Genomic DNA, 9,681 nt, shown 5'->3' on the forward strand with positions numbered 1-9,681 from the left:
AAATGTATTATTTATGTAGTAAAAATAAAAGTAGTCCCAGAGGCCTGCAGGACAACTAGACATAATAAGTAGAAGATTGCAAAGCTGAGTTTATTTAAGATACTGACTTCTTTTCCAGAGATCAAATCACTTTTTGTGCATCCCTTCCTGGCTGAGCGCATCATCTCCATGCTGAACTACTTCCTGCAGCACCTGGTGGGCCCCAAGATGGGTGCCTTAAAAGTCAAGGACTTCAGTGAATTTGACTTCAAACCCCAGCAGCTCGTATCAGACATCTGCACCATCTACTTAAATCTCGGGTACATGAGATTGGAATCGGGCAAGCCAAAGGGAGGCTGATTGTTTTCATCCGGGGCTTTGATGGTAGAATGACTGGTTGGCAGCTGTGTAGAAATGGAAAAGAAACATTTCATTTCTAATTGGTTGGTGAAGGAATCTTATGTAGTTTTAAATTAGGAGATTTTGTATGACCCATGGTCATAGCTTAGCATTGCCAACATTCTGCCTTGATCCATGCAAAGATAACCTGTTGTACTGTTGTTTGGAAAAGTATTCCTTTAAGGCCAGGGTATACTTGGTAGGTATGTTCCTTCCCGGAACATGAGCCATCTTTCTAGATTAGAAGAACATTCGGGCTTGCAAGTGGTGAGAATGCTTGTTGTGCAGTGCTTCTGTCGTCCCCCTCACTGACCTACCTCTGGTGCTCAGTGACCTTCTGTGCCTGACCTTGCAGGGATGAGGAGAATTTCTGTGCCACCGTGCCCAAGGATGGACGATCCTATTCCCCAACTCTCTTTGCACAAACAGTCCGAGTCCTGAAGAAAATAAATAAACCAGGGAATATGATTGTGGCTTTTAGCAACTTGGCAGAGAGAATCAAGGTGAGGAGGAGAATTCGTGTGCTAACATACCTAATAAAAATCACTATACCAGGGTGGGCGTTGTGGTGCACTGGGCTAAGCCACTGCTGAGGATGCCTACATCCATGCTGCAGTGCCTGGGATCGAGCCTGATCAGCTTCCTCTGCTGGGAGGCAACAGATGATGGCCCAGGTACTTGGGTTCCTGCCACCCACGGGGGAGACCTGGATGGAGTTCCTGGCTTCAGCCTGGCCCAGCCCTGGCTGTTGCAGGCATTTGGAGAGTGAACCAGCAGATGAAAGATCTCTTTCTCTCTCTGTCCCTTTCTTTCTTTCCCTTCCTGCCTCACTGCCTCGTCTCTCAAATCAGCCAATCAAAAATTTTTTTGAGAAAAAAAAGTCATATGGTCTAAGACTTAGACATGCTGCTTTTCACCCTGTTTCAGGAAAACAAAGAGCATTGTCTTGAGAAATGTAGAAGCCGGTGCTGCTTCCAGATCAGACAATAACTAGAACTAACATTTTCTTATTACTAACACTGTTTTTGGCATGAAAGAACACAAAGTTAAGAAACTTCTACTAGAAGAAGAGAATGTACACATTTACATAGGCCGTTTTTACAGAAACTTATGCACAGTAGTATCAGTAGGTTTGAAAATCTAGAATGTTAATCCAAAGGAACTTTTTTAGAATTAAATTCAAGATAGGTAGTTTTCATTCATTGGTTTTTATTTCTCTGTTCTTTGTATTTGCAGTTGGTAGTTGGTTTATACTGGGATATCCATACAATTTAAAGATTAAAGTACTGCATTGCCTTCAGCTAATCCCTTTGGTTGGAGTTTGAGAGAACATTAGAAGGGGTGGAAAAGGAGAAAATAGGACACACAAGACTCATGAAAAACCCTCCTTACTGATAAGTCTTCCCTCATTGAGTTTCTTTTTTATTGCATTGAGCTCCTTCTTGGGCTGGAGCTTAGATCCCTGAGGAACTCGAGTTGTGAAGGAATCAGATGTAGAAGTCAGTTTTAAATTCCTATTCCTGTTTGTACCAAAAACCTGAAACTGGCCGGCGCCACAGCTCACTAGGCTAATCCTCTGTCTGCGGCTCCAGCACACCGGGTTGTAGTCCCGGTTGGGGCACTGGATTCTGTCCCGGTCACTCCTCTTCCAGTCTAGCTTTCTGCTGTGGCCTGGGAGTGCAGTGGAGGATGGCCCAAGTGCTTGGGCCCTGTACCCACATGGGAGACCAGGAGAAGCACCTGGCTCCTGGCTTCGGATCGGCGCGGTGCAGCGGCCACTGGAAGGTGAACCAATGGCAAAAGGAAGACCTTTCTCCCTGTCTCTCTCTCTCTGTCCACTCTGCCTGTCAAAAAAAAAAAAAAAACCTGAAACTGCTTTTTGTCCATGGGCTCACGAGTGACTCTTACTATGCTAGCAGTACCCTCCCACCCCCGCCGATCACCACTCTTCTGAACGGGGCATTTGTAACAGAACTGTTGCCGGAAGAATGTTGGGTCTATGTGGTATTACTTTTCCTGCCAACACTCAAACCCATTTCCAGTCTAGCCTGAAGTTTCGGATTTGGGGATGGCTGCTAAATTTGCACCTGAAATATCTACTTTGGCTTTTCTTGAGAAAATAAAGTTAAGCTTTCTCATGATCACTGTCAAGGGTAATTAGTGAGCAGGATTCAGGTGTGGTCGCTGAGGATTCTGAATTGAGCTGCACTGTGAAGTCACTGAGACTCGTGGGTGTTGTGTGCTCAGTCACTTGCAGACCTGCAGCAGCAGGAAGAGGAGACCTACGCCGACGCCTGTGACGAGTTCCTGGACCCCATCATGAGCACACTGATGTCGGACCCTGTGGTGCTGCCGTCCTCCAGAGTCACCGTGGACCGGTCCACCATCGCCAGACATTTACTGAGGTATGCCAGTCCCCAGAGCAGCCGTGGGAGCTCAGGGCCATGCTCCTTTACTGTCAGTTTTTACTCCTTGGTGCCTACTACAGCACTTTGCACCCAGTGGGTGCCCCATACTATTGATTGGTGGATGTGTTGGGTAGGCACTTTGGAGTTAGTTGATTGTGAAGAATTTAAATATTCAAAACATGTTTTATAATCTGTCAACATGTAGTAGATGTGGACCCAAAATTGTTTTAATTTTATTTTAGTTGTAAAAATATGAGACAAAGTTTTTTTCACTGAAGTTTTATACCATATTCACCATATGAGTTACCTCACATTTTGTTGCTCTCATCCTGTTCAGCCATGATAACCCTGAGTTTCCCCCAGCTTGCCTGCTCTTAGACAGCCTGCCCCTAATATCTACAGAAAACAAAGTAATAAATACTGCAGGAACAATGTAACAAATAGTAGCTGATTTACTGCCTGAATAGCCCCTTAACTTTTTTAAGTGCAACATTGATAGAAATGGGTACTGACTCTTTCAAACTATATAAGTTGAGGGGCAATTGCTTGGCCTAGAGGTTAAGGCACTGGTTGGAACACCTGCATCCCATATTAGAATGCTTGGGTTTAAGTCCCAGCTCCACTCCTGATTCTAGCTTCCTGCTAATGCACATCATTGGAGGTAAAAAGTTCTTGGGTCCCTGGATTGAGTTCCTGGCTCCTGAGTTCGCCAAGTGCAGCCCAGGCTGATACAGGCATTTGGAGAGTGAACCAGGGACAGGAGCTCTGTCTGTGTCTGTCTGCCTCTCTCTCTCTCTCTGCTTCTCAAAATAATTTTAATTCTATAAATTGACTCAAATTTAGAGACTTTTTAAATATTGAAAAAAGTGAATTTTCTGTCTCATGGTATTTGATATTAGACATTTGCTAAAAACATGATGCTGTGCTAGGAGGTATGTCTTCTCCATTGGGCTGGCCTTGTGGTATAGCATGTTAAGCCACCACCTGCAAAAGGGAATCCCATATGGGTGCCAGTTCAAGTCCCAGCTGCTCTACTTCCTATCCAGCTCCCTGCTGATGGCCTGGGAAAACAATGGAGGATGGCCCAAGTGCTGGGGTCCCTGCACCCACGAGGGAGACACAGGAGAACCCCCTGGCTCCTGGCTTCGGCCTGGCCCAATCCCTGCCATTGCAGCCATTTGGGGAGTGAACCAGTGGATGGAAGACCCCCTTTTTCTTTGTCTCTACCTCTCTCTCTAACTCTGTCTTTCAAATAAATAAAATAAATCTTTTTTAAAAATTTGTATTTTATAGTGGCTATGCCTTAGGGAAATCTAAAAGTTGGCAACATAAGGAGAGCACTTTTAAGCCACTGGAACAAACACCATCTGCACACTGGTGTTGAATAAAGTTTAAGAGACAGAGAAGACAGTAGATTTTTTAAAAATTGAATCATTCCTTTCTTATCTCATTCTTTCTAACCCCTAAGTGAACATCTGGCATTTGACTCAAAGCTGTAGTGCACTCCTGGCTTCAGTCTCAAAGTGAGGTCCCTAGGTGTTCTGTTTTTGGCTTAGGATTTTAAAGTTTATGGAAATAACCTCATTTCCCTTTCTCTCTTTGTTCCAGTGACCAAACAGATCCCTTTAACCGCAGTCCCCTCACCATGGACCAGATCCGGCCAAATACAGAACTAAAGGAAAAAATCCAACGGTGGCTCGCAGAGAGGAAGCAGCAACAAAAGGAGCAGCTTGAATAAATACTGTGAACTAAACTAGCCAGAACCAACCCTGGAGTGCAGATAAACAATTGTTTGTGGTTTCTCTTTCTAGTTCTGTTCCTTTCCTTTTTCTTCTGTTTTTTTTTTTTTTTTTTTTTAACTAAATTAGAGAACTGCTGTTGCTCAAATTATGATAATTAAGATTCCTAAGAACTTGACAATGCTCCCCTGGCTTGCAAGAAATTATAATTCTTATAGCATCACCACATTTAGAAGTAATCACTAATTTTCACCTTCCAGTTCTCTTTCTATTCTTCCTTTTTCCTTCCCTTGCTTTAAATTATGTTCACTTTAACTACTTAAAATGTCTGCCACCTTACTATTTCTCTTCCAAGTGTTGCTCAAATGTTTTTGGTGGGCACTGCTTTTCCATCTAGGAAGTCCCATATTTCAGTGATAGCTGATGTTTTCAGAAACCCTTCAGTTATCCTGTGTGTTTACTAGTTCTCTAGATCTAGACTTAAGCCCTTTTCCTAGGTACAGAATAACTTTTCACATAAAAGCAGATACCTTGATGTTTGTGTAGGCTTTTTGAATAAGATGGATAGGTGAGATTTTAAAGGAACAAAAGAGGAATCTTACATAACTTTTGTTGGTAGCTCCCAGTTTTGTCATCTTGTAACACAATGGGATCGTCATCATGGAAAATTGAGCCTACAGTCTTTTTGATGAAGCTTTATAGGGCAAATTTGCAGTTTTGACACTTCATTCAGAAAAAATTCTGAGGTGAAGGAATATACAGGAGGTTGTTGTGCCCATTTTTTTTTCTCCTAGGAAAATCTGTTGCTACAAGAACTGGGCCTGAGTAGAAGAGTTAAGCAACAAACATTGTAACGATGAACAGTGTCATTCTCAGGTACTAATATGGACATTCTGTGTCAGTGTACAGGTGCATACACTGTGTTTATACTGGTCTAGTGTAAACTGGGTACAACTTTGTGTTGCCTCTTCCATGTAAGATGTAAGCCGTGTATGGCTGTGCTGACAAATACAGTTCTGAGGCTATCAAATGTATATAATTAATGTTTGTTTGGGCTTGTGACCTGACTCCTAAGAGCTATTTCTAACACAGCTTTAGGTCATCAATGAACAAAATAGGAATTTGAGCAAAATTTTTTGTGCAAACCCTTTTAAATACCCACTTTAACCTGAGTAATTGGGAAAGGGACGGATCTTTTACAGGTTGAGCCTGAGCACCCTACTCATACTGCAGCTTAACGTGCTGAGTGAAGCATGGAACATCTCTATTACTATCCCTCTCTGCCCAAAGATAGCACAAGTGACAAAAAAAGGGGGTCATTGTTTCCTGTAGAGGACACTACATGGCCTCTTACGTAAGGTGAGAATAGTTTTATGATGTTCTAACACACATTTCTGCCAGTCGTCCTTGGTTTCTTTTTGTCAATATCAGCTAAGGAATCTCAAATCCGAGAAGACCTCCCACCTTGGATATAAGTAGACATTGCATATTGCTGTGCTTATAAATGAAAGAAGGAAGTCTAGGATACATTTGTAAATGCCTGAATTTAAGATCAATTTAGTGTGCGCCCTGGGTCTTTGAGGCATGGATTGACAGGATTGAAATGAGCTTCATTTCACATTTATTATCCTCCTTCACCTGAGAATGAACGGGGTCTGGAATCAGCTTCTTTCCACTGGCCAACCTAGTAAGATGGTTTCACTTTAAAAAGAAGGGGGGAGGGCAGAGTTTTGCAGAAAATGGGCACAAAACCTGAGAAGGCAGCTGGGTCCAGCAGCGTTTGGTCAGCAGTCTCTGTGCTGCCTCTAGTGTCTGTATTATACTTCTGTATTTAGCCTCCAAGACTATGAGCCTTTCCTGGCATTTTTTTTTTTTTTAAGCTCTTTTCCTGAAACTATGAATGGCTATGGCACCATTAATGCTGCTGACTATCTTTACTCTCATCACAAAGGCAGGTGTGTAGCTTAAGGCCACCATTGGTGAAGAATCCAAGTGTCCTCTGTGCCTTTTTTCTTTCTGTGAAGTAACTTAAGGATATCCAAAAATGAGCCTTGAAAAAATTCCCACCTTGGTACAATGTATATATGCACTCGGAAAAGCTTCTGAGGTGTTCCATCTGAAACTCGGAAGCAGCGCTGAATCTGTGAGTGAGACTTCCTGACATGCCCAGTGTGTTGGCTTTGCAGGAGGACAATAGGATAAAGGAAGATTGCTGAGCCAGCTCTGGTATTGCTCATAACTTACCAAGAGGCTAATACTAAACTTGGAAAAGTATTGAAGTAGGTTTTATCGATCTGAGTTTTGTTTTTGTTTTCTTAAGTACAGTTGTTAAGGGATGTGTGAAAACTGAAGGAAGCTTTAAAGGGTTTCAAAGGTGCAGGTGAAGGTGCCAGTTGTTGTTTGGTGTCACACTCTTAGAAAGGCTTCATTACTTTATTTGATGCTGGTTGCTAAGCAGCCATTGCACAGAGCATAAGCCTGCTGGGTGCCTTGACAAGCCAGAGGCTGATGCTGCACGGCGGTTGTCATGTGAGGAAATAATGTACATGTGCTAATCGCTAAACAGGAAAAGAACCTAGAAACCAAGAAAAGGAAGATCAAAACAACGAAGAGGTTGATTGAAATAAAACTTGATCAACATAAATGTATTTTGAAACATTCCAGGAAGGTTACTTGTCAAACTTGCCTGGGGGTGTTTGTTCAAAACTTGTATTTAATAAAAGAACCACCTGACTTACAACCTTCGTTATCATTTTCTTGAAGTATTGAAAGCTAGTGGCAGTTTTAGAAATCCCTCTGAAAACGGCCGTTTCTGGCTTTGACTTTTTGTTAGGCAGGCAGTTTCAAGTGTGTGACCTTGCTGAACTGGTCTGCTCTATCAGGTAGGTAGGCCTCTGGAGGGGACCCTGGGATCAAGTCCCTTTTCCCATCACTTTTCTTCTTTATCTGGCCCAAACTCCAGACCTTCTAATAATCTGCTATTATGTTCCCCTTTCTTGCCCCTTGTTTTATACTCCTGCCATGCAAGACCTCAGCCTAGCTTACCCCAGCCACTCACCTCTGCTCCAGTGTCCAAGCTGCAGACTGCTGTTGTATTAACAACAGTCTTTAGCACGGTGCCCAGCAGTCTTTCAGCAGCTATCCCAGGCCTTGCCCTCTATCCTCAGGTTCTCTCCTGCCCTCCTCACTCCCTTCACAGTGGAGGCAAACAGACAAGAGCCTCTGCTTTCAGCCTTTCCGCCACCACCCCCTGTGTGGGAGAGGCTCCACCCTGCCCCCTCCTCAGGGCTCTTGTCCACTCTCTTCTCTACCTTCAGTTTCTCCCGAGTTCCACCTCCCCCTTTGGTTGTCTGGCATTCCTTAAAGCCGTGTTTCTTCACAGATTCGCTTTGGCTCCTGGCCTCACTTTTGGAAACTTCTCTAGCTAATGTCAAAGATTTCTACATTGCTAAATTAACTTTCCCATCTTTAATTTGGCTTCCTAGCATCTAGGGCAGTTGAATCACTCCCTTGTTGAAAAATGCTCTTGGTTGCTTGATATCTCCCGCCCTTTTCTCTCTCTCTCTCTCTTAAGTATTTATTTGAAAGGGAGTTAGAGGCCGGCGCCGCGGCTCACTAGGCTAATCCTCTGCCTGTGGCGCTGGCACACCGGGTTCTAGTCCCGGTCGGGGCGCCGGATTCTGTCCCGGTTGCCCCTCTTCCAGGCCAGCTCTCTGCTGTGGCCCGGGAGTGCAGTGGAGGATGGCCCAAGTGCTTGGGCCCTGCACCCCATGGGAGACCAGGAGAAGCACCTGGCTCCTGGCTTCGGATCAGCGTGATGCGCCAGCCGCAGCAGCCATTGGAGGGTGAACCAACGGCAAAAGGAAGACCTTTCTGTCTCTCTGTCCACTCTGCCTGTCAAAAAAATAAAAAAAAGAAAAAAGAAAAGAAAGAGGGAGTTAGAGAAAGACAAGACAGATGTGCCATCCACAGACTCCCCAAATGGCAGCAACTGCCAGAGACTAGGCCAGGCCAAAGCCAGGAACTCCATTGTGGTCTCCTAGCGGCGGGTGCCAAGTACTTTGGCCATCTGCTGCTGCTTTCCCGGGTGCATTGGCAGGATCAGAAGTAGAGCAGCCAGGCCTCCAACAGCTGGCACTCAACAGGGGACGCCAGCGTTGCAGGCTGTACCCCAACCTGCTGGGCCACGACGAGGGCCCCTCTTGATGCAACTTCTAATATTTCCAACTCTGAGCCTTCCACCAGTTTTACTTCTGCCCAGGCTTCCCCAAAATACACTACTTATAGTTCTGTTCTTCTCATCACATGCCACTTCTCTACATCCCATTTTCTTCCAGTCAGATTAAACAACCCTTTCGGTCCACTGTCGTGTACAGCTGTTCTTGATCATCAACTCAAGGGTCTCCTCTAGGTGGTCCTCCCAGATCAGCACCATGACACCGACGTCTCCTCTTCAGACCCCAACTCTGCCACTCCCCAGCTCTGGCCCTTTACCAACCCGTCTCCGTGGGAACTGCAGACCTAACGCACAGGCTTTCTCTAAATCCCAAAACGTCTAGCATACTGGAGGCCCTCAATAAATGCGACTTTGTCCCTCACATCTGCAAGGCTCCTGTGGGGAACTGGGGATGGGATTCCAACCCCGACACAGAACGCGGAGCAGACAGGGATTCGAAAAATCAGCTCAAGAAGAGCGATCAGCTAAACACGGTGACTTAGGGCTACTGTGGCGCCTTCTCAGTCCCCGATGTTACGTGCTTGTCCCTGGACCCTCTCTCTGCTTCTAAAACAACCGTGTTAGACCACGAGAATTTCAGCGATGCCTTCCACCGCGGGCTTCAGCTCCCTCTGAAAACCTCCGGAACAGTCCTACGCAAAAAACCGGCGGTCGGCGCCAAGAAAACGCTGGGGGCTCAGCGCGCATGCGCATTTCCCGACCTCGCCGGCCTTCCGGGCCCCCGCGCGTGGCTGCCCCAAGATATGCCTGTTTCTCCGCGGAATCCGGTTGCTTTGCACGTACACGCTAACCTCATATTTTCACAGAAACTTTCTCCCCCGTGACTTAACAAAATAAGTGGACTGACTGTATTCCGCGAAGATGATGGGACCCCTAAATATCGTGAGTTCAGGCGCGGAAAGAGGCGACCTGACCTTGG

At 45.2% G+C, this 9,681-nt stretch overlaps 1 protein-coding gene across 2 annotated transcripts in view; it reads left to right on the forward strand.

Moving 5' to 3' along the window:
• UBE4A (ubiquitination factor E4A) overlaps positions 1 to 7,265 on the forward strand; it is a 35,519-nt gene extending 28,254 nt beyond the window's left edge. For both annotated transcript variants that reach the window (XM_070079020.2, XM_089334598.1), the window contains exons 17-20: positions 119 to 299; positions 734 to 881; positions 2,626 to 2,783; positions 4,395 to 7,265. In XM_070079020.2, the coding sequence (XP_069935121.1) occupies positions 119 to 299; positions 734 to 881; positions 2,626 to 2,783; positions 4,395 to 4,524 (617 nt within the window). In that variant the 3' untranslated portion in view covers positions 4,525 to 7,265. The remainder of the gene's footprint in view (positions 1 to 118; positions 300 to 733; positions 882 to 2,625; positions 2,784 to 4,394) is intronic.
• The last annotated feature ends 2,416 nt before the right edge of the window (positions 7,266 to 9,681 follow it).

The sequence above is a fragment of the Oryctolagus cuniculus genome, chromosome 1 (assembly GCF_051225735.1).
Source record: "Oryctolagus cuniculus isolate XC-2025 breed Fujian yellow rabbit chromosome 1, ASM5122573v1, whole genome shotgun sequence".
NCBI lineage: Eukaryota > Metazoa > Chordata > Mammalia > Lagomorpha > Leporidae > Oryctolagus > Oryctolagus cuniculus.